This window comes from Chaetodon auriga, chromosome 14 (assembly GCF_051107435.1).
Source record: "Chaetodon auriga isolate fChaAug3 chromosome 14, fChaAug3.hap1, whole genome shotgun sequence".
Classification (NCBI taxonomy): domain Eukaryota; kingdom Metazoa; phylum Chordata; class Actinopteri; order Chaetodontiformes; family Chaetodontidae; genus Chaetodon; species Chaetodon auriga.
The window spans coordinates 13,159,349-13,183,108 of record NC_135087.1 but is presented as its reverse complement, the minus strand read 5'-3'; the positions used below and the strand labels follow the sequence as shown (position 1 = coordinate 13,183,108).

The 23,760-nt window shown below is 42.0% G+C and overlaps 4 protein-coding genes across 5 annotated transcripts; 1 reads left to right on the top strand and 3 right to left on the bottom strand.

The window, feature by feature from the left end:
* Positions 1-862: 862 nt before the first annotated feature.
* On the top strand, positions 863-7,309 carry reep1 (receptor accessory protein 1). Its single transcript, XM_076748923.1, has 8 exons — positions 863-962; positions 2,512-2,584; positions 2,709-2,785; positions 2,921-3,041; positions 3,483-3,596; positions 3,834-3,996; positions 5,396-5,658; positions 6,450-7,309. The coding sequence occupies exons 1-8, from the start codon at positions 931-933 to the stop codon at positions 6,519-6,521; spliced, it is 915 nt and encodes a 304-aa protein (XP_076605038.1). The 5' UTR covers positions 863-930; the 3' UTR covers positions 6,522-7,309.
* Positions 7,310-8,715: 1,406 nt separating this feature from the next.
* Positions 8,716-10,132, bottom strand: mrpl35 (mitochondrial ribosomal protein L35). Its single transcript, XM_076748921.1, has 4 exons — positions 10,079-10,132; positions 9,675-9,840; positions 9,067-9,211; positions 8,716-8,979 (listed from the first exon to the last, which is right to left on the bottom strand). Exons 1-4 carry the CDS (start codon positions 10,107-10,109, stop codon positions 8,791-8,793), a joined length of 531 nt encoding a protein of 176 aa, XP_076605036.1. The 5' UTR covers positions 10,110-10,132; the 3' UTR covers positions 8,716-8,790.
* Positions 10,133-11,521: 1,389 nt separating this feature from the next.
* On the bottom strand, positions 11,522-17,174 carry LOC143331725 (uncharacterized). The gene is made up of 9 exons (XM_076748853.1): positions 16,861-17,174; positions 15,220-15,393; positions 14,908-15,046; positions 14,716-14,804; positions 14,470-14,533; positions 13,272-13,360; positions 13,033-13,145; positions 12,779-12,935; positions 11,522-12,186 (listed from the first exon to the last, which is right to left on the bottom strand). Exons 1-9 carry the CDS (start codon positions 16,907-16,909, stop codon positions 12,029-12,031), a joined length of 1,032 nt encoding a protein of 343 aa, XP_076604968.1. The 5' UTR covers positions 16,910-17,174; the 3' UTR covers positions 11,522-12,028.
* Positions 17,175-17,999: 825 nt separating this feature from the next.
* cfap99 (cilia and flagella associated protein 99) lies at positions 18,000-23,063 on the bottom strand. Of its 2 annotated transcripts, XM_076748979.1 has the most exons (14): positions 22,744-23,063; positions 22,525-22,669; positions 22,323-22,417; positions 22,130-22,236; positions 21,860-22,037; positions 21,644-21,724; positions 21,397-21,465; positions 21,046-21,132; positions 20,882-20,970; positions 20,161-20,365; positions 19,817-19,958; positions 19,578-19,729; positions 19,283-19,488; positions 18,000-18,627 (listed from the first exon to the last, which is right to left on the bottom strand). In XM_076748979.1, exons 1-14 carry the CDS (start codon positions 22,855-22,857, stop codon positions 18,405-18,407), a joined length of 1,893 nt encoding a protein of 630 aa, XP_076605094.1. In that variant the 5' UTR covers positions 22,858-23,063; the 3' UTR covers positions 18,000-18,404. The 2 variants fall into 2 exon arrangements, with proteins under 2 accessions (XP_076605094.1, XP_076605093.1); XM_076748978.1 differs by having other exon boundaries at positions 18,317-18,627; positions 20,882-21,132.
* Positions 23,064-23,760: the final 697 nt, after the last annotated feature.

The window sequence follows — 23,760 nt, the reverse complement described above, 5'->3', positions numbered from 1 at the left end:
TCTACCAATAATCAGGTCCTGGAGGTATGATTCACAAATCTTTTGGTGTTTAACCTGTGAGATGATGGGAGCACAGATACTTTATGTTGGTATGTAGAGACTTTTTTTTTTTTTTAAAAAGGACAAGGTTTGTCAAGCGTTTTAGCAGCGCATTTTGGGCACCCTTGTTTTGAAGCCAGATCTTGGCTTCAGAATGGACAAAAGGATTAGATTTCTACCAGCCTCAGTCCTCCCTCAGCCTCGGTGTACTGTAACAAAACCTTGTCTCTGTTCTCTGGCTTCAGTATGTAGGCCAGAGCCCGGACAAAACAAAGGTACTGTGGCTCTAATGGAGCAGGTTTTCTCAGGTTTGGTGACCAGAGGGTTAGGAATTTGCATTCCCAGGCAAAATCTCTCTCCTTACATTTTTATCCTGTAGTTAATAGTTGCCCCAATTCTCACAGAGTGGAGACTGAATTCTGCCGTTAAAGGTCATTCATCATGTAAATTTAGCATAAACATGTTAAGTTCATACGCAATTTATTCATTCAATGACAGCAAGTGGCGTGAAAGGTCAATGATCTTGTCGTTTATTTCCTTAAAGTGTAAGATCAACTAAGGTGACAGTAGCTACTGTAATATCGTGGCCCTGTCCTGAACATGGGGCCAGTGTCAACATCTAGGCGACAGAGATCGCTTAAACAGACAACGCGTACAATCATATCACATCCAGTAAACAAGAGGACTCATCTTTATCTACCCTGCGTGCTGAATATCTGAGGTGTCTATCCTATGCAACACTGCCATCTATGGATAAGAGTTGGTCCTCTCGTTGTTTGTCCTGCATCACGTTGCTGCCTGTGTGCGTCCAGACGCAGCCGCCTGGACGCGCCTGTCATCTGGAGGAAACTCCTCCCCGCAGACAGCGCGTCCTGTCGCCTTTCCAGCGCAATGGTCTCCTGGATCATCTCCAGACTTGTGGTGTAAGTCAGTTTTTATTATTTCATCGCAATATGCTCTTTCATATTCTAGGACAGGGTATTTGTGGCGCTCACTGACGGTGCCGGAGCAGTGCGCTTTACAAGCCCCCGCAGATTTGTCTAATATTTAATCAGAATCAGACGCCAGTATGTAAGGAGAGCAGATGTCGGTCGCTTAATTTTTGACTGAGGGACCGTCGGAAAACCTCGGGATTGTACTTTGCCATTTCAGCAGGAATGCTGAGCTCGGCCTGCTCTGTGTTTTCCGAACAGGCTGGCAGCGCACAGAAGCCTGGCACTCTTTGTGTTCATCAAATTGCTTCTTAATTACAGACAAAGAGGTGACGTGATGTGCAGAATGATCTGTCACCATCCATGAGATGATACCATGAGTCAGATTCAGAAATCAGAGGCGTCTTTCAGTGGCAAAAACCTAAATGTCACAGAGTGGCGAGGTGCCTGAATGAACAACAGGAGCGGTCAAAGAGTGGAGCTGTATTCTCTGTTGATGTCCCATATTGGAAAGAAAAAAAAACAAAAGGGATGGGTCAGCCCTCTCAGGTTACAATGCAAGAGTTATTCAAGTAATAATAGAAATTTCCCGATATATTCCCTTATGGCAAGGAATTCAAATGAGATTGAGCAAGATGGCGACATTTATTAGTGAAAGTTATGGCTATTTTTTTCACCTGCACAAAATATGAATCAGCGCCATTGCAGACGGTGTAGAGTGTACGAACAGCAGGCCCAGCCTCAAAATAGTGAGGCAATTAAATTTAGATTACAAGATCTTATTGCATATATGGGGGTGTCTCAGCGCTGGCTGTTCACAACCTGCTTGTGTGGGTCATTTTGGGTCCGATCTCCAGCAGGACGGTTAACAGGCTGCGGCTCGCACAGATGATATGTTTATTTTTGGTGTCCTTGTGTTTCTTCACTCTGGTGAAGCACAGTTAGTTGGCCAGGCCGGAGAGGTGCAACATGATGTGGGTCAGTAATTTGATCAGGTCGAGCTCACAGCTGTTGCCTGGCTGTAGCACAGGGTCCCGTCTCTGCCCGGGCACCCAGCAGCACAGCACAGGTGTCTGCACACGAATAGAAAAGAAAAGGGAGAAAAAACACATGCAAGCTAATTTTACCTCGTGTCTGCACAAGCTTAGCACCTGGACAGCTTGTTTGCCCAAATCAAAAGTCCAGCATAGCGTGCGTGATTTAATGGTTTCCTTCTGGAAGGGAAAAGCTGTTGCACCTTTCCCGATTTACCTTGCTCTCTCCTGATAACCTGTCCATCAAGTTACTTACGTAACTCAGAGGGCTCATGCACAAAACTGCACTGTAAAAATGTAACTTAGCGTGGATTTACAGATGACAGAGAAATGCATTTGAAATTTTAGCCCAGGTATTTTTCAAGAACCTAATCTGAAATCTCTGCTGAATCCGTGATCCATTGTCCACAATCATGATTTAATACATTTGAAATGTCTTGATTTGAAGTTATTTGGGCACATTTTGCCAGACTGCAGTGTTAAATATGACTTTTTTTGTCTTGTAGACTTGTGTTTGGTACACTATACCCTGCGTACTCATCTTATAAAGCTGTGAAGTCGAAAGATGTGAAAGAATATGTGAGTATTTGGTTTGTATTTTAGCTATGAAATGATATCAGGCAGTGTCATCCTCATAAATGTGTCTCTAAAGGTGTTGAGTGTAGCTACTTTACCGAACCTTTGCTGTTTTGTTATATTTTAGGTGAAATGGATGATGTACTGGATAATATTTGCCCTCTTCACTACTGTGGAAGTATTTACAGACATGTTTCTTTGCTGGTGAGTGATCTAGTTCACCTCTTTGCTGTTGTTGTGTTTATATCACATCAAATATTTTGTCACTGACATGCCAAGCTTGTGTTTCATTGTGCTTTGTTGCACCAGTGGCTCCATCATTCTGTGCGTTCATTGCAGGCTTCCCTTCTACTATGAACTGAAGATAGCCTTTGTGGTGTGGCTGCTGTCCCCTTACACTAAAGGCTCCAGTGTGCTATACAGGAAGTTTGTCCATCCCACGCTTTCCTCAAAAGAAAAGGTGAAGACCCTTCCTTTGTTGGATATTCCTCTCATTTCCACTGGTGTTGTTCATGAAAGGGCTTGGGTGAAAATACTCAGTCGAGGCTCGAAGTTAGCATGTGTGGTTTTGTGACTAATAGAATTTGAGCTTTGCAGCGTTCTGGAGAACAAAAGCGCTCTAGTGCCAATTCACTTTTCCACTTAAGCTATTAAAGATGTGTTTGCAAGGCAGGATACAGGAAACGTCATGTTGTTCCTACATTTCTGCTTTCCTTTTCCCTCTTCTGTCTGTGTCGGGAAACACATTAGTGAGTTGGTGAAGACAATAACAGACACAGAATTAAATGAAGATGCAGCCAAGAAAAAAAAAACATCAACACAGCACATTAAACAAGTTTGATGGTGACAATCAGAGACACTGTGTTTGTGTCTTGTTTTGTTTTGCTTGCACTTGTTTCAGGACATCGATGACTATATCGGCCAAGCCAAGGACAAAAGCTATGACACACTGATGCATTTTGGGAGAAAAGGGCTGAATGTTGCAGCCACAGCTGCAGTCATGGCTGCAACAAAGGTAATGCAGACTCTGGGCATTTTGTTTTCTATTGACCACGGGGTACAGCACAGGGTCATTGTGGATAAGGGTATCAAGCCTGTTATGTTGTTTGCTATTCACATAATGAAGCAGGCTTATTGAATAAAGCTTTGAATGTTTGTTTGTTTCATCTTGTGCCCCTAAAGTTGATCCATCCTCTCGCTGTCTCGCATTGCTGCTGACGCTAAAATGAATACCTGGTGTTACCCGTTCTAGAGCCAAGGTGTCCTGTCAGACAGACTGAGGAGTTTCAGCATGCAGGATCTGTCTTCCTATCAGTCTGACCCCGTTAACGCCGGCCCTGGCACTACGCAGCCTGCAGCAGCACAGCATCGGACCAGACCTATGATGCGCAGCAAGTCGGAGAGCTACAACAAGGGTGAGTCGACATTACTGACGCTGACTTCTTCCACCAAGCTAACGGTGTTATAAAGGCACACGTAAAACTCAGTTAGCATACAGCTTGCTCACAGAGAACATTGGCTGTAATGGCGCCATTATAATGCAATAACAATGTCTGGTTAGTTTGTGTAAAGCAGATTATAACACAGATTTCTGTCTTCCTGTTCAAGCTTGTTTAAGCTTACAGATATTGTTTCGTATCTTTGCTTTCCTGAGTGGCCCCCTAACCTCAGTCCTGCCTTCCTGTTTGGAGCAGGTCAGGCCTCACAGGGCTGCCAGGCTAAACCATCCTGTGATTAAAAACTCACATGTAGCTGGAGGGATTTGTTCCTCGTTTAACATCATGTGGAAACAGTTGTTTTTTGTTTTAATCTGGATTGGGTGTATGTTTTTTTTTCTGCTGATAATTATTCCTTTGTAGATAAATTTAGATAGAACATTTAGACACAAGTGTTTACGCTGGACCGAAATGCCTGTGCAGCATGCGGACAACCAACCTTTATATCAAACAAGGAATTGAGATTACTTCTGTTAGTATTTGAGTATATTCTTAACGTAGCTGCTGTTGTTTAATGACTGCACTCAATTATGCAATCTCACTTACATAAAGGAAGTCTGGTGTTATTCTATATTTTTCTTATTGTCAACAAATCCCATTAAGAGACCAAAATGAACTACGGTCGTCTCAAAATGTTTCCTGACTTCCACACCCAGTCTGTGGCTCTCAGCCTCGACCCCGCTGGTTCCCACTGAGGACGCAAATCTCTTAAAGCAGGTCATAAATACATTTCATTTTTAAGAAAGCTCAGTCATTTCTTAAACCAGCTGGTCACTGTAGGAACAGTGCATTTGTTGGGGACTATTTTCTGCCACGGATTAACACACATTTAGTGCTGTAGTGAGTTATATATGGCAGCTGGAATGGTGCATGTGGAATTGATTCAGTGCCCATGTTGATGGTAATGGAGGAACATGTCACCCAGTGCAGCTGTGTGGCTGTTTTTTTTAGTTCTTGGACAACCATGAAGGATAAATGATCAGGATCAAGTCATCGTTGGTTTTGATCTTTTCAAGGGATTTGCTGACAATATGAAGAATGAATACTATGTTGCATTACGTAAAACATGCCCTGGGTGGACACAGTTCTGCAGACACTAAAAAGAAGAACAGAGGAAACTTCACACAAACAGGCTCGTTAGGCTGCTCAGCCTCTGCTCCGTGGTCTGCAGAATGACAGTTCATTACGATATGAACTTTCAAAATCCCCACTGGGCAAAATCAGATACACAAAAAGTGCTTGGCTTTCAATTCCATAGACCAGAGACAGGGATTTACGTGTTGTTCATCGCTTCCACCGACCTCTTTTCACACCACAGGACAGGATTTTGACATGACTGAGTATGAGGTGTTGGGGTTGGACCAATGGGACCCAAAGGGGTTGCTTTCCCAGAGCAATTCACCCTCTGAGTCTGAGTCCACAGCCATTACGCCCTCACTGACACCTCAGTCCTCCGCACCCTCCACACCCTCTCCACCTTCCACTCCTCCGGCTCCGGAGCAGCCTGAGGAGGTGGGGATAGGGGTGCAGGCAGCATCAAGCTCTCCACAGCTCAGGCTGATTAAGAGGAAGGCTCCTGAGGTATACCCCTTTGTCAACGTGGCTGCTCAGCTGCTGCCTGATTGTAACTGCCCCTTGAGAGTGGTGATCTACTCACCCAGTCACTAATTTCGACTGCTGTGTAGCTAAATAAATTAACACGGTTCAGCACTTCTGCAACTGTGTCTGGCTGCTAATAGGATTTCTGCACTGATGGAGCTGAATCATGTATTAACTTTAGTTGTTTAGTTCCAATGAATGCGTGATCTTGCTCTTGTATGATTGCAATTGCTCACTTGTTTGGAAATGTAGTATGGGGAAAATATTGACATGGATTGCCTTTCAGTGTATTTCAACCCCTCATAACAACTTTTACTTTTGATGTAATTTTTATGCATAATCAGTTGCTGGAATGAATGAATGGATGAATATACATTAATCCATTTCAACATCTAATGTCAGTTTGTTTAGCATGTTTAAAGGATAACACTGATAATATTCAAAATTTTTCTTATTGTCAGCAAATTCCATGAAAAACAAAACAAAACAATGAATCTTATGAACAAATATTGTCTGTGCAGCCAAAGCCTGCTATAGCTTATACAAATACACTCTTTATTCCTGTTTCAGCAAAGTTTCCAAAACACCTTCCTTCTCTCAGGCGAGGTATTGAGAGACAGACTAACACTGTTAGTCTTACCTTGGGATTTGTTGATGATATTAAAAATCCAAACTAATGCCAGCCATATTTAGATAGTGTGTAACTCATTGCAGCTATTAGCTGACTAAACATCTTCTTCTTTGTTTTTCTCCTCATGTGCCACCCCTTCCAGCCACCTCTTAGAGTCTTAAGGCCTCTCACAAGATCCAGGAGTGCTCTTTCTTCGAACAATGAAGCCATGTGAAACTAGTCCTACAGACTACTCCAGCTGCCTTTGCTGCAAGACGTGAAAATACTGAATGGCCAAAATCTACATGACTGAAGCAGCCTTGCTTTGGAATAAGGTATTACCAAAGTGACCTCTGATGACCCCTTGATATTAAGTATATAGCTCATGGCTCATGATTTAAAAAAAAAAAAAGGTTTGTGACATTGAGGTAGAACAAATGAATGAATGGGCTCCATGCTGATAGTGACATTTTGAGTTTGTGGGTTATTGAACATGTATTTCTGTACAGTTTGTGTGTATTTCTTTTTTCTGATTTGATTGTTTTTATATATCAGGTTCGGGTAGGCAATTGCATGTGTGTCTTCCCATCATTAGTCTGCTGTTTATTAAACAGAATGTACTGTCACTGAATACTACAGCTGGCATTGAGAGAGACACGGTCGCTGTTGGAGAATGTGTGGCACGGCTGTTTTTACCCTTATTTAATCTGTTGTTGAGAAGCATCTGTGATAACTCTGCACTGACTAATTATCATATCAAAGTATTGAGAAATCAGTCAGTTACCCTAAAGCATATTCTGAGATAAGACAACCTACCTTTGCGGTCAGACAGCAGCGGCAGACTGTTCTGTTATTTACCTCTCGATTAAAGCCTTAAAGAAAGAGACATGAAAAAACAGAAAGTCTCCACACATGATTTAAGTATTTACAACACAACTATGTTCTCATTAAACAATCACTTTGCACTATGTTTAGAATCACTGCTCTCAAATGGCCAAAAAAAAAAAACAACACACACACAAAGCAATGATCAGAACAAATTAGTAGCTGAATGTGATCATCAATAACTTTATCATTATTGCTTACTTCCTCTGTGGTGAAGAAATAATTACTTGTGTAACAAGTAAGAACATTTGCATCACTAATGGAAGAAACCACCAAGTTTCTCTCAGTGGAGCGGACTGTTCTCGACAATCTACTGTTCACTTTGTACGCACGCTTTGTCATTTAATTGACAATTTAAGGCCAATGAGGAATACAGTATGTTACAGCTGTAGCAGATATAGAATATATAACATAAGTAAATATTTACTGTATATGAACATGGCTCTTTTTCCATGTTTTAAATCACTGTGTAATGCTCTGCTGTTCACTGAGCAACACTAAATCCAACGATCTTACCTTCTTCTTGCTTCTTTTATCTTTAAGGAATTCATTAGAGCGACTTTATTGGTTTGCGGGTTTACAAACTTACATTTAACTTAATATTGCGTGGTGATACACTGTAATTTTTCATCCTGTACTTTATTCACTGAGCCTGAATCTTAGCAGCATTTCACACAAAATATCACTGTGTTGGTCGTTGGTGGGTTGACTTGCGCATTTGATTTCTAGTTTTCATCATTGTATCTGTCATTTACGGTGGTTTGAAGTTTGAAACAAAAGCTTCTCAGGTACAACTGTTCTGTTTACACGTCATTCACTCCGATGTTGTAGATACACTTGTTATTATGCACATGAAATGTCCTTTTAATGGATAAATGGTGAAAAAAAAAAATCAGATTATGTGTTTCAGCATTAGTAGTATCAGTGTTAGTGTTGGAGGTGATTTCCTCCCATTAAGATTCATGCAAAGTAAAACGGAGAAAAAAACACATTGCTAAGTAGCAGATTTGTCGACTTGTGCGTAGACTGATAAACTCATCATTGCATGATGTTTGTTATTGATTTGTATGAAAATTGGATTTCTTAAATGATTTTGTGTGAAGCTGTTGGCCTCTTCAGATGCCTTGCTGGTAAACTATGATTTTCGGCTGCGTTGTGGGAAGAATATAAAATGTCATGACTATACACACGGTGGATATAGAGATACGTATATGAATAACATGTCTTAGTAACTGATCAATTAACCTCTTGGACTTTGCTCGAAGAGACACCACTTTTCCAAACTGCCCCAAGAAATTTTGTTCTGGCAGGCCAGAATGTCAAATTAATTAAATTTCAACTTGATTGTGAATTATAAAACAAAAAGCAGTGAAGTGATGACATTATGTTTTATGGCAATTCATCATTCTAATACGTTAAATATTTCTGTTTCAGTCAAATTACAGCCATTAAATATGAAGCAAAACATTCTGTGTCAATGTTTTTGTCTGGTTTTTGTCTGATCTCACAAGAGCATCTAAAAGAAAAGGATCATTTAAGACATGTGACTTTGTTACATATATAACTTTATTACATGATATTCAAACAGAAAACAGGAGATCACTACATGAGTCAGCACATTACACTTTGAGGTTGACCCGTTCGTGGTACTTCATGTATGGATCATTAACATACCAGTTCCTCCTTTTCCAAAAGGAGGTTGTCATTTTATCCAAAAGCTTGCTCTGTGTTTTGTTACAGAATACATGCTCCCTCAGGCGCTTTCGTCTGGCAGGGCTCTTCTTCCACAGTTTCTTCTTGTATCCAGCCTGTTTGCACAGGAGAACAAGAGGTCAGCTTGGAAACACTTGTGTTTTAAAGGTGTAAAAGACAGTAAATCAGTAAGAGGCTCGTACCTTACGTCTGATCCAAAGGCCACAATGTAGCCTCATGAACCTATCTGTCACAGATTTTATAGTCTTCCTCTTCGCCTTCTTCACGCTGTAGTACGTCAGACTTCTGATTGGTTGCTGAGTCAGACTGGGAACAAGTGCCGACACCCTGCAACAATGCAGAGAAGAGAAAGAGCACATGAAGGTTCAATTCACTCCATAAAACGGCATTTTATCATGTCACATGTTTTATTTGCTCAGGTTTTGATGCATCGGTCTCGGTGACTTCTCACTCCATAAATAGAATTTCGGTTATGGTGCTTCACTCACTTTTTCAATCATCACATAAACTAGTTTTCACATGACATGAAGTAAATATTGAATCAAGTCTTTTCTTTTTGCACCACTGCAGTTTCTAATCCCCAATTATTAGTACTAATGTGTAAACATAGCATAATTCGTGGTCCCTGACATAACAGACTGAGTGTAAAATGGAAACATTCAGTATGTGTTGATATTAGGTTACTATCAGGTGACTACAATAACTAGTTATCTATATGCACTTGATAGTTATCTATATCCACTTGACAGCAGTCTGACAACCATGAAGAGGACTCCTTCAGGTCTTTTACCGTTGTAGGATGTTGTACCGGGGTGTCTGACACACTGCCGCACGCAGAGGAGCGCGGGCGGCGGCTGCAGCAGAGTTGTAAAGAGGCGAAGGGTGGATGAGGCTGGAGAGCTGACAAAGTTGTGGTGTCTTGGCACACAGCGAGACAGACAACGGCCTCAGCAGCCCTGTCAGACACAGGTACAACATGAAATCACACGAGAGGAGTCACAGTACAGAGCAAGCTAGCACTGTTGCTAGTTAGCTGATGTACCGACCTCAGCCATTATCTACGTTAACAAACTACACGTACGCACAAAGGCTCCAACATTAGTTCGGTACATTAAACATGGATAAAATACTAAACATTTACAGAATGACGAGAGTGAAATGAAAAAGTACGAATGTCAAAATGTTGGTACACACCAGACACCCTCCTTACAAGGGCGGACGCCATGTTTCCTCCTGAATGCTGACGTAATTACGGAGTTCGGTTTGGACAAACTTCATTTTGTCGCATCCAAAGTGAATACGAGGCGGTGCAGTACCGCCACTTAGCGACTGTTTGTAATACACTGAAAACTACAGCTTTTAGGTACTTGTACTTCACTTCAACATGTCCTGTTTGTATGCTTCTAACAGACCAAATGTTGGAGAGAATAGTTTAATTTCTACTTATTTATAATTTTTATCCCACTACCCTGTGTTTATTTGACAGCCACATATACATAGATAAATGATGAGCTCAGAAATGTGATGCATTGGTAAAGGCCTGTAATAAACAGTATATGAAGCAAATAAAATTATTTAAATGCAGGACTTCCTATTTTTACTTAAATAAAAGATCTCAAATAGATTGAAACAGACAATTCCAGGCAACTTTGTGTGTGGTGTTACTTTAACTCACAGTCTTGTGTGCAGCTTAGAGCTGTGTCTGTCTTCTTCTCCATGGTCGTCACACTCTGTAAACTTGTTTATCTAATCCTGAGATCTGCCATTTGTCACAGGCTCCTGTTGGATGTTTACAGATGTGGAAAGAATTGTTGACTGCTGTGGGACCTAACCACAGTCTTGTTAGCGTGACTTCTCTCTTTCCTAGAGTCTGGTAAACCTTGCAGTAACTACTGAACAGACATTTTTTTTTATGCCAGACATTTTCATTTGTCAGAGCAGGAAATGCAGAGGAGCGGCTAAAAACATAGGTGGACAGTTCAATGGCCCTGGATGTGGAAATGGAATGTAGGCTTTAATGTTATTAATTTCACCTGTGCATATACTGCTATGACACATCAAAATGCTGTAATAAAGGTGTATAGTGTGCAATAAACCTCTCAGTGCTGTTTTAGCATCCCACAGTTTTGCTTTAGGCTTTCCTTTAAATTATTATTATTTAAATATTGTGACAAACCAATTAACAGGCAGATATCACTGCTTCTACAAAAAGAGGGGGCATTAAATCCAGAATGATATTCAAAATGCAAATCACAGAAAATCAGATCTGCAGCCAAAATACCAATAAACATTTTTTAAAAAAGGACATTTTTGGATCAAAGTTACATTTTGCAATTTCCATGTGTTTCAAACACTCTTGACCTTTTTGCTGCCCTCAAAGAATATGTATAGTGGCATGATTTATGCCAAAAGAAGAAGAAAAAAGCTCAAAATATTCATGGTTGCATGAGTTTACCATTGTCCCATTAAAGTCTTTGGTCAATAAATTTGACATGCACAGTAAAACCTTGGCATCCAGCGTTATTTGAGGGCAATAAGAGCTCAAATATTAAGAGCTAATATTTTTGTAACATAGATTTCTTAAAAATATTTTAAGTTTACAATACAATTGAAGTGAGTACGAAAGAGTAAGAAATCAGGCTCCAGTTAATCATTTTATTCATTTTCCTTCAAAACATACAAATATAACCTTAAAAAAGTAGATGATAAACATTAAGCAAATGTATGAATGAATCTGCAGAGAGCACGATGTTCATTAAAAAACACAAGGCACCAACCTCAGTTTACACCTCTCTGTAACTGTAGAACTACACAAGCTAATGGAGGCACACACCAACACACAAGTGCACAGCAAATCAATTATCTCTGTAAAAAAAAAAGTGCATTTCAAAAGAGAGAGAGGTTCTCAGCCAATCCAGACACACATCTCGTTATCGCTGTTCCAGCATACCTCTCTTAATCCAATAAGCGAGTTTACAAAAGGAGTGTTCATCTCTGAGCGGAACAACTGTGACAGTGTCAAACTACAAGAATCCACGAAAGAGCCAACTTCTGTTCTCAATAATATATTCAAATGTACCAAAGCTGGTGGATTGTCAATGGGGCCCATATGGAGACTATGGAGCTAAGCTGACGTCCTTTGGTTCACCAGCCAGCATATACAGGCTCTGCATCACAGGGCATCCCATAGTATCGACCCTGAGGTCGCTCCTTGTGTAATAACGGAGCTCGGGCTGCATTCAGCTCTCCGTCAATGTCCCTCCGTCGACGCAGTACCATTAAAATGATGAAGAGTAGGGCCACTGAAGGGAGAGAGGGAGAAACACCAGAGGCTGTTACAGGAAATGACCATCTACATACATTGATATGTGATATTTTATTCAATCTATGTCCTGTTTGTGGTCTCAGTGTTTCCAGTGAGTAAAAAGAAAAGTCTTATTGAACGAAGCCAAATGACCAAAAGGGTCACAATGAGTCTCTCTGACAATTCAAGTTTTACTCATTTCCTTTTATAAGTGAAAAAAAGAAGCTCTGTTAAGCTTCAGACAAAAGGCATGCCGAATATAATCAAAATGGAGTTATGCACCATTCCTAAATCAAACACCAGCTATCAGTACTTAAAAGAAACTGTTTTGCGTGTTGTCAGATCAGCTTGAAGATTGTGAGCTTTAAAGGTAATCAGTTTGAAAAGCAGAACTGCAAGTCCAATGTCTTTAGCACGGTGTTTAGTAAAGGGAACATGCATAACAACAGAAGCTCTGACAAAAACATGCTGGACAGCAAAGCAATACTTTTAAAGGAACTGTTAATAAAAACAAGATTGCATTTGAACATTTCTTCATTTGCACTAAAAACATAAATGACTCTTTCATGTCGTCCGGCAGTGTTACTCACCTCCTCCTCCAATAACTAAAAGAGCAATAGTGACAGGAGCCAGTTCACAAGTGTCCCCTGCTTTACGGAAGAATGTCTCCATGCAGTAGCCTGGAGCCAGACTGCCCTTTGGACAAAACGCATCGCTGGGACACTGAATGGGGTTCACGTCTGGACTCTGAGGGCACAACACGCTCTGTCACCAAACATATGCGAGACAACACACACAGATTTGTGTTTTCTTGGTAGGCGGAGTGTGACAGCACAGTACTCACAGGGCAGTAGTGATTCTCTGGGCACACATCACAGTTTTCCTGGCCCCAGTGGATCTGGAAGGAGCCACTGCTGCAGATTTGACACATAGTCTGATGGGGGGCCTTGTGCATGCCTGCTCAAAAACCAGATATGACCGAGATGGATATTCTTGCATCCCCTTTTTCTATTATGTGCTGCAGTACTCTTAAACACTGCTTAAGAGGGCCCTGCAGCTTTAAGTTTGCATGATGTCAATTACCTGGTCGGCATGGTGTGCAGTCTTTGGCAGCAGTTTGTAGAGCTTCTGTCCCTCCAGGACATGTCTGGCACTGAGGACAACCAGATGAGCTGTCAGAGGGAGAAAGAACACTTGTTTATGACTGTAAGTGGACAAGCTACTCCCGAATTTCATGGTTACCACAAGTAACTTAGAGCCATTTTTTTGAAAAATGCCAAAGGTGATTTAGTCTAAAGCTGCTATTGCAGCTTGGTTTCACAGTGCTAACAAACATTTGAGCGATAGCTTGTTGTACGTCTGTCATTTCAAAGGTCAAGCAAGTGTTTGAATAACAATCCACAGCAATGTCAATACTTCACTGCGAAAGCTTATAAAACCAAAGATTGAGCATGATGTCCAAGAGCCAAAAACAGTATGTTTTAGTCAGTGAAAGCAAGCTGTGAAGGTAACAGGCCAAGAACCTGCTGGTGGACAGCAGCAGTGAAGGAAAGAGGCTTTTCAGGCCAGAGAGAAGAGCTGAGCCTAGAGGTGAAGTTGTTGATCTACCAATGGATCCCTCCAGACCTTAACTGTGGTCATGAGCTTTGAATCCCTGTTACCAGATCCCAAAATCAGTTTCCTTCTCAGGGTGTGTGGGCTCAGATATGCAGAAGCAGCTCAGATTAACTGCTGTCTTCTCACTCCTCCTCTTTTGCTTTGATAAAGATGCCCCTAAAACGTCTCCGTGTGGAGGAATTCTGGGTATGTCAACTGGGACTGGAGCCCAGAGCAGACTGAGAACACACTGGAATGACTGCATATTTAATCTAGCCTGGGAATCCTCAAGACACCCCTGGGAGACCTTGAAGTCCCTTAGCATGCTGTCACCGTATCTAAAACCTGGATAAGCGACACAAAAATCCAGGGGTTGATGATGGTCATCTTGCTCCTGAATTTACACGCCATGTTATATTTCCATGTCCAGTTCTATAAGCACCATTTACGTCTGCTGGGACGTGATTATACATGCCACTGAAACGTTCAGACACTCTGCTGATTAATCAAAGCAGCGACTGTGTAACTGAACCTTGTGTGCGTGGGCGCAACAGAAACATGGGATGAGAGCATGTGATGTTGGATCTGGCTGTTGGATGAAAGTTCCGCACTGATCCCCGGGTCCTGGTTACGAGCAACAACAGAAACAGAAATAGAAACCCGGTGACAATCAAGTGCAACTTACTTGCAAAAGCTTCCCGGTGCACACGATGTGCATGAGGTGGAACTCTGCTTCGACGAAAAGAAACCTGAAAGCAGCAGACAGAAAATAAAACACATGTGATTTGTTTTCTCAGGTTTTACACTACATGAAACTGTGTTGAGATCACTGCATGTATATGTCTAATTTCTGACAGTTGGCATACTGCTGAGCATAACATTAGTCACTGATTTACAACAGTACTGTGAGTCTACAGCTAAATAAACACACCTGGTGAACAACTTGTGCAACTGTCACTGCCAGTGTTATTGTTGAAGGATCCAGGAGGGCAGGGCTGACAAAAAGGACTTCCAGTGAAACTGTACAGTCGTGTAAAATACACAAGAGCTTTACCAGTGAAGTAGACAGGAGAGTTGCCAATACCATAAGAAGTAAATGTGCTTGTATGAGCCAAGTCCTTACTTTGTGTAGGAGCCGCGGGCGCAGGGCAGACACTGCTGCTGTCCAGCTAGAGGCTGATAGAAACCTCTGGCGCATGGCAGGCAGGCTCCAGGAAATAGACACAGCCCGGGGTCGGAGCAGCACTCACACAGCAAGGTGCCTGGGGAGGGATAGAGAAGCATTTCTTCAATGAAATGTACTGTTCATTCTTACATGCTTAAAGACATGACAAGTATCTGACAAGAACGAGGTAACATCAAAAAGCAAATGTTTCTCTGATCCGCCATCACACAAAATAAAAAGTCATGTCAGACGACACGGCCTTTGACTCACTGTTGTCGTACTGCGATCCTGGTGCACAGGGCTCACAAGTAGAAGTGTTGAAGGCAAAGCAGCCCGTGGTCGTGGTGCTGAGAATCACGGGAGTTATAGTCAGACTGGTCACGTTCTCGATGAGAGTGGTGTTCATCACAGCAGGCGTAAGTGTGGTCTGGCTCAGCACTACGCCTGCAAGACAAGGACACCGGAGGATTCAGATTTGTCGTCCGGTAGTGGACTGACACTGGGCTGCAATGCAGACTCAACTATTTCTTTTGCCTGAAAGTGAAAAAAAAAAGATCAGTGTTGTACTGGTAGCCTTGGGGCTTAAGGGTCTGACCACGTCTTGTAATGTCCCTGGTTTGAATCCTATGCAGGACATTTGTTGCATGTTGTTCCCCTTCTCTCTCTCTCTCCATTTTTTGTCATCTCTCTGCTATAAACTATGTAATAAAGGAATAAAATACCCCAAATATAATTTAAAAATATGGCTTATAATTCATAAAAGGCAGAGAAATGTTGATTTAACCTGCAGCTGACCTGCTCAAATCTCTTTGTGGTTTTTGGTGTATGTAGTCTAATCTTGAATGTTTAATACAAACAGTGGAAGCAAAAAAAAAAAAAAAAAATCCAAATATTAAGCAGGATTAACAGGGCTGGCCAAAGCCTTTTTGGGGCCTAAGGTTATTTGCTTTGGAGGCCCCCCTTCACATGTTCAAATGCATGAAAATACAGATCACCTGAGCAGATGTTCATCTTTGTGTTGTCATATAGAAATTTGGTTTGGAGAAATTTATACTTCAACTCTGTCCTCCTCAGAGCTGTACTGAACATGGATCTGACCTCAGGAACATGACAAAGGCACGAAAAACAGAACAAAAAGCACTGCAGAAGGGTGCTGCCACACACTTAGAGGGCTTCTTCATTAAGCTGTGTTATCACGACATCTTAAATCACTGCACAAAATCTAAAGTATACCATTCAGTATTATCTAAACACTGAGGGAAGCAGGGGCAGCAGGTATAAGCACATCAGCAAAACAGAGCTCATATTGTGGCAGTAATCACATTAGCCATGTGCTTAAGTGCTTTCTTGAATATGAGCCATCCTCCTCATGGGATGCAATTATTCAGAAAGGGGGTCATGTGATTTCTCTGGTTCAGTCTCTTCTGGGTTGGCAACGTTTCTCTCGCAAACTTTTAGACAGGAGCCTCTGTTCAACTGGCCGAGAGGAAAGCTGCAATGCTGGAAGTCCCATTCAAATGTCAAGAAAGTCCCTACAGACAGATTCCTGCAAAATACTCTAATCTAAAATAAGGTGTTAATTCCACCGTAGAAACAAGCCGGTGCGTTCAATTTATAGTCATTTTCCATGTGGAGAAGGTTTGTTGTGAAGTCTGTGTGTAAAAGGGGCAGATTTTAATGCTAAAACTTTATTTTAACAGGGCCTAAATTACAATCAGTTCCCACTGAGACCATCTTGACAACAACCACAAGTACAGCAACTCATGAACTTCAGTTTTAGAAAGTATGTCCAGGTTCAGTCTATGTTCCAGCATGCATTAGATTTCAACGCGTTTCATACTGTGTCTACTGCACAATAAGCCTCTACAACAGACCTACAGCGCCCTTCCGAGTGTTATTTGAATGTCTTACCAATGAGACAAGCGGCGCATATCGCAGGCACAACTCCGCGACAGTCCATCCTCCAGGTATTATTGAGCGCTTCCACCAAACAATGTCAGGCTACAGCATCTCATCCCTGACAAGTGGTCGGGCTGCCTTTGTTTTTCACGGAGGACGCCAGTGACGCCCGCTCGCAGTGGGTTCAGTCCTCTCATCAGTATCATATGACAAAATACACATCATGTGATTTTGCTTTAGAGGGGAAAACTGAGCAGAATGGGCTGGATTCAGGCAAATCTCTTGTTGTTGCACGGAACAGCCAGCGGGGGCGCCACTGCCCGCTGTATGTTGGTCTGTAGATAGATAGATAGATAGATAGATAGATAGATAGATAGATAGATAGATAGATCACAGGATGTGACTGAAAGCTCCAAAAACTCCATTACGTGAATTTTACAATAAGGAAATAATTACTTATTCATTTTAAAACAATAATATTTCCTGATACAGTTGTTGTATCATATCAATTATACAGAAAACATTATTACTATTGATATCATTGTACTTTTTTCTATGTGCTATTATAAATAGGCCAATTTTTTCCCACAAAAATGGAATATTTGTACCATCCAGATACCAAAAAAGGTGGGACAGTTTTACAAAGTGTTCCTGAACCCATCTATTAATATCCTTCATGCGATCATGTGTTCACAAAGGGGTGAGCCTCGCTCCATCCTTGCTTGTGAATAACTGAGCCTTTCCAGGATGCACCTTTAACACCCAATCATGTCTGAACTTGTTTGAAGCGTATTCAAATTCAGAATAAGCAGATATTTACAAAAATCAATGAAGCTGATGAGGTCAAACATTAAATATATTGTCTTTATAGTGTTTTTAAATGATGAAACAGGAGAAGTAAATGATCACCTCCTGCTTTATTTAGGTTGTATACAGCGTCCCAACTGATATTGCATTCTAAAAATACAAGTTATACAGGTTTGCTGTCACATTTCTGTGCTATTCTTGCTGTAGTTCTGCTTTGCAGTGGGTGTTTTCTAGCAGATGATTCTGGTGCATCATCTTGATTCCTGACTAATGATCGGTGACATTTTGTACAGTAACTTGTAACCAAAACACACAAACCACGGAAATAAAACCAACGTTGTTTTGGGGAAGGGAATTTTTTTTTTCACAAGTCACAAGTTGAAGATTCACTTCCCTTTTTATGTCACACACACAGGTGGGTGGAATTTACTTTGGGACGTTTACTGTACATAACAAACCTCAGAGCAACAGTTAACAGGAGTAGATTTAAGTCAAGATAAGCAGTCCTGGATAATCTCACTGACAGGGAATCCAAAAGGAATGACAGAGAAAAACAAATCATCTCAGTCATGGAAATAAATCAAACATTTTTACAGCAAGTTCAAAACGCAAAATGTGTCAAATTAAGACATCATCCCACGCTTTCATTGCAACAGATCGGGGAGCGTTACTGCGACGAGTACGAAGAGTCCCGACGCTGACAAAAACAGACAGAGCTTGCAACTGATTTACTGAGAAGAGTCAGGAGGCTACGTCTCTGCTTCGGACTTCGCACTCACTCTGTTGTGTGTCTCTGTCTTTCTGACAGTGTGCCCCGCTGCCTGTTCAGAGGCTCCCGTCTTCTCACATTCACTTTGCTTCAGTCTTTGGCGCTCTTGTTGCTTCTCTTCGAGCTTCCTCTGCAGAGCCAAAACCTTCTCATCCTGAGTCACCGCCTGCTGAAAACCCAGCCTGGCTTTCCTCTCCTCTCGCCTGCAACGTGCCAAAAAACCCATCATGAACCTGTGTGTGTGTGTTTGTGTGCGGTATGTGTGTGCTCTAAAACACTGACAGTTCCACCGAATTGAATATTATTACTCTTAATGGGACACCAGTGGAAAGAGGATCCTTTTATAAATATCTTTGTCACCCAGAAGTGCACAAAGCCAATCGTCCAGTCCACCTTTTTACCCGTTATGGACTACGGTGATGTCATCTATGTGCACTCTTCAGCCTCCTGATGTAGTCTATAATTCTGCCCTTAAGTCCATAACTGGGGATGCTTTTAAAACGTGTCGTTATTTACTATATGAGAAAAACTTGGATGGCAGTCGTTGGCAATAAGAAGAGAACCGCACTGCATTCTAATTATTTAGAAAGCAGCTCTTGGCAACCCACCCGGGCGTCCACCATGTCTTTTTACTATAGATTAAGTTCACACTGCACTAGGTCCCAAGACGATTTGGTCTTTGAAAATCAACATATTAATGATGAGACTGGGAGACTGGCTTTAAAATGTTATTGGTCCTTTTTGCAAATGAAATGATGATGATGATATTTGTGTGTGTGTGCGTGTATTTACAGTGTGTGCTTCAGCCCACATTTTCCTACTATCATGATCAAGTCAGAGCCGAATGTTCTTCCTGACCTGATGGCAGCAGCCTGTGCCAGCGCTCTCCTGTGGAGGTCGATGGTGTCCAGCTGCTCTAACAGCAGCTGCTTCTTGTTCTGCTTCTCCTCCAGGATGCGCTCCCGCTTCTCCTGCTGCTCTATTTGCTGCGCCTCCTTCAGGAGGGCCAGCCGCTCCCTCAGCTCTGCCAGCGACATCTCTCCCATCAGCTCGTGGCCTGCAGTCTGACATGGGACAACAGATTAACCGTGACACAGGAAGCACGTGAAAGCGTGTCAAATGTGAGACAGCACCCAGGCGCTCCTTCACTCACCGCTGTGTCGTCAAAATTCCTGACTCTAATGTGAGGAAGGGACTCAATGGCGCGGATTTCAAGGATGATTTCAAACTTCCTGCTGAGCTCTGCCTGTGCCTCCTCCAGTGCTTGGCGAAGGAGCTCTCGACTTTGCTGTGAGACTTCTTTCACTGTGAGATTTGAGATGAAATTGATGAGGACAAGGGAGAAACCAGGAAACAATGATCCCTGAATCACACGTGATGTCAAAGGCATACCTATACTTTGCTTGAATTTCTGCAGCTTCTCCTTGGCTGTCTTGGAGTTCTTGTGGCCTTCTGCCACTTGTTGCACCAAGTCTCTCATTTCCTTTTCGTCCTGCAACCTTTTCTCAGCGTATCTCCTCATCAGCTGAGCTGTCTACAGGAAACAACAAAGCAACCACCAGAAAAAACACGTTTTCCAAGCTTAGTTGCAAATCCCTTTAACGAGACTTCTTTAAAGGGTGTTTGCAGAGAACAGCCACACTTTTGTCTCCTTCCCTTCTAATTACTCACTTTAAAGCGCTGTGTAATCTTCTGTAAATAAGTTTTAAATCAGTTGTTGAGTGATCTGTACCCACCTCCTCTTTCTTCAGCTGAGCAGCCCTCTGGTTGCGTTCCATTACGCGTGTGCGAGCCATAGCAGCCTCCTCATAACTGATGCGTCCCTCCAGGCGCTTGCGCTCAATACTGGCCAGCTCCTCCTGGAGGTCCTTCTCACGCATCTCCTTCTGCCACCGGAGGAAAGACGAGGGCTCACGGGCCCCCTCGGCCAGACGCTCCATTCTGTGTCACAGGTACAAACATAAAGAAATGACTCTTGGCTTGTGCTGACATCTTCTTGCAAGAGAGACCTTAGAAGAAATAATATACAAGTATTATCAAAAGCAGAATTTTAATGTTGTTGAGATTCAAATAGTTTTTACATTAGATCAGATTAGATTAGATTAAATTAGATTAAATTAGATTAGATTAGACTAGATTCAACGTCTTGTCATCGTCAGAGTGCAACACAGAGACAATGAAATGCAGTTTAGCATCTAACCAGAAGTGCAAATAGTCATAAAAAAGTCACAAAAAATATAAATACATGTAAGTAGTGCAAGTGGCATGAAGTAAAAAAACAATCTAAACAGTTGAGTTAGGTGCAGGTAGTGCAAGTAATTTCTATGAAACCATAAAATCATGTGCAACACGGTATAGGTGACATGTGCAACAGGTAGTAAGTGGCAGTGCAGTTCATTCCAGCACTGTGTGATGTGTAATCCCCCTGAAACAGGTGAAGCAATGGCAGCTCTGTACCTTTGCAGCTCCTCCTCCACCTGGCGGTCATACAGCGCCCCCTGCCTCAGGATGGCTGCACTGTTGAGCTTGATGGGCCAGCTGTTAGTCTTTACAGAATTAGAAAATGAGCTCATATTCATCACTATCATACTGACCGACCCACTGGAATAACTAAATCTCACCTTAAGACTGGAAGGAGGTCCGGATGAGTGAAATGAGTTGAACTTGAGTTTTGAATCGTAGTCTGCTTTTATCTGAGATATCACTTTCTGCAATAGAAATGATGGTTCTTCAGAGGTGTGAACTGACTCTGAACTGACTTATCTAAAGGGATATGTTGGAATTTAGTGAGAGGGAAAGGAGCATTAAGGTAGCCAAGTCATGTCAGTTTTACTTCAACAGCCCAAAGTCATAAATAAGATGAAACCTCAGGAGAAGCAGCAAAGGGCAGATCCCTCTTCTGTCTATATAAGTAAGCTTGGACACGAGTCAATAACATTACTCTGGATATCCAAACAGAAAATAGCCCCTACCTTTGTGTTTTCAGACTTCTGTGGATTTGCACATCTGAACTGTTTCATATTTGCCTCATAGAGCAGTTCCTTTGGAGAAAAACATTACAGCCGTGTAAGCTGGTATCAGCACTGCTGATATAATAAATAATCATATTTACCACTTTAACAGAATTATTTTAACTGAGCAGTTCATTTTTCCGCATGCTTTTAAGTAACTGTTACATATGCCATTTTCTGATGATCATGGTAAAAGCAGACATTGCACCTCAGTCTTTTGCTGGTTCTTTTGTTTGATCTCCTCCATCTTCTGCTTCTCCTTTGGGGCCCTGTATGTGCTACTTGGTACCTATAAAACAAATGCCTTTTGAGTTACGCATCCATCACAGCCTTGATATACAGCTTACTGGCCTGTCTCGTCTCTGTTCTTTAAAGGATACATCTGTTGGCTGAAATATTGTATATAACTGTCAAAGAGACTGACTGGTTTGCATTTTTCCTGCTGTGGGATGAGCTCAGGCATAGGCAGGCGTGGAGATTTAGGCCTGGTGAGAGAGAACTCCTGGGGCACGGTGCTTTTAATTGGAGCTCTTTCGACCTGACTCCCGCGAGATATTTTGACGGCAAGCTGCTCCATGAGAATATCGATCTCAGGGCGCCACCTAAAGGACGGATAGTCATACATTATGCTTTCACCGCCTGTCTTTAGAATAACATCCATTGCTCAAAAGATGTTTTCCTTTACTCCTCTCACCTCAGTAGGGGCCCAATCCACTGTTTCTCCACATAGGCAGCATCATAGATTTTATTCCACTCATCTTGTATCCACGTGGTGAGGTTCGTGAGGAAGAAAGTCAGGAACTACAGCCAAACACAGAGGACAGTAAAAGCGCTATTGATTGCTGCTTTTTCCGCTGCAACAACACTACTGACGCTGACTTTCTTACTGTTTGCATCCTCTTGGCGTCCAGTGATTTGACAATGTGGCTAAAACGCTGAAATCCAATGCCATCAAGAGCAAATGTGGCGAGGTAACAGATAACTGTAGAACAACGCATCATTAGAAACACGTTAATGACTTGATCTTGATGATCTTGTTTTATGCAGAGTAAAATTTGGATTAGATTTTGCAATTTTTTTTTTACTTACCGACAAACTGGCTGCGATCACCTCTGGACAGCCATTTCCCATTCTGGCCATAGAAGACGCTGATAACCACGTCCAGTAACTTTTTGTGCTCAACACATCCAGAAACGACATCAAGTATGAACTTCTTACGCAGAACGTCCACGTTCTGCAACAAACGGCACGTGTGATTTTAGGGTGCGAGCGCAGGCAGCATCAGGACGCTAACGTGAGGCTGCTTACCTGCAGATCCTTCGAAGCATCCTCCATGAAGTCATCTAAACACTGACTGCCAGCGTTGAACTTATCGAGCAACGCGATGGCCTCCTTGACAAGTGATCCATAGCTTGGTGCCATTTTATATCGACCCGCAGAAGCTGCTGGAGATTGATAACTGTGGCGGGAAAAGATCTCTGCTGGCAGAAAATCCAGCAGAGACACTTTATATCATCAACTCTAAGGCACAGGTTGTGTCAAAAGTCACATTGTACCAGCAAATCGGTTGATTTTACATAACCTACATAGACGTTTGAAGCGCTTGTTTTCAGCCCAGCCGTTGACATGTTCCGCCGTTGCTTAGCAACACACTAACGTAAACAGACACGTATCCGAGCTCAAACACCCAATTTTAAAAGATTAACACTTTACAGAAACAGGAAATATCAGCACGCATTTGAATTTATGAGAGATGTGTTTATTACCGGGCTGTTCTGTTCAACGTGTAAAACATTCATGGTTTCAATACATCGGATGTAGATTAAAAGTGTGACATCCCCTTCCTTTGTTGGCTACCATAACAATAATTATGACGTAAATATTGTGACGTTTGTCTGAGACATGCGCTGCCTTCACGCGCTGTTGGAAATATTGCAATAAGCATAACATGGTGAGAAATACAGCAAGGAAAAGGGGACATAGGTACATGCTAATAATTATGACCAGATTAAGGCAGCAGGGAGTGATTGTGAAAAATAATTGTTAGAGGGAAAAGTGACTAACTTCACATCAGGGTTTTGAGGGGTTATTGAGGAAAAGCTGATTACTGAGCAAATCACATGCAAACCGGCTGTAGCCTCACAATGCATCATCTGATTTCCTGCCATAATCTCATTAACATAAGAAGACTTTTGTGGGCATGTAAACAAAGTTATCGGGTTGTCACTCCGTTTTCTCTCTCACACACACGCGCGCACACACACACACACACACACACACACACACACACACGTATGTGTGGTAGACCCCTGCCTCAGTTGATCT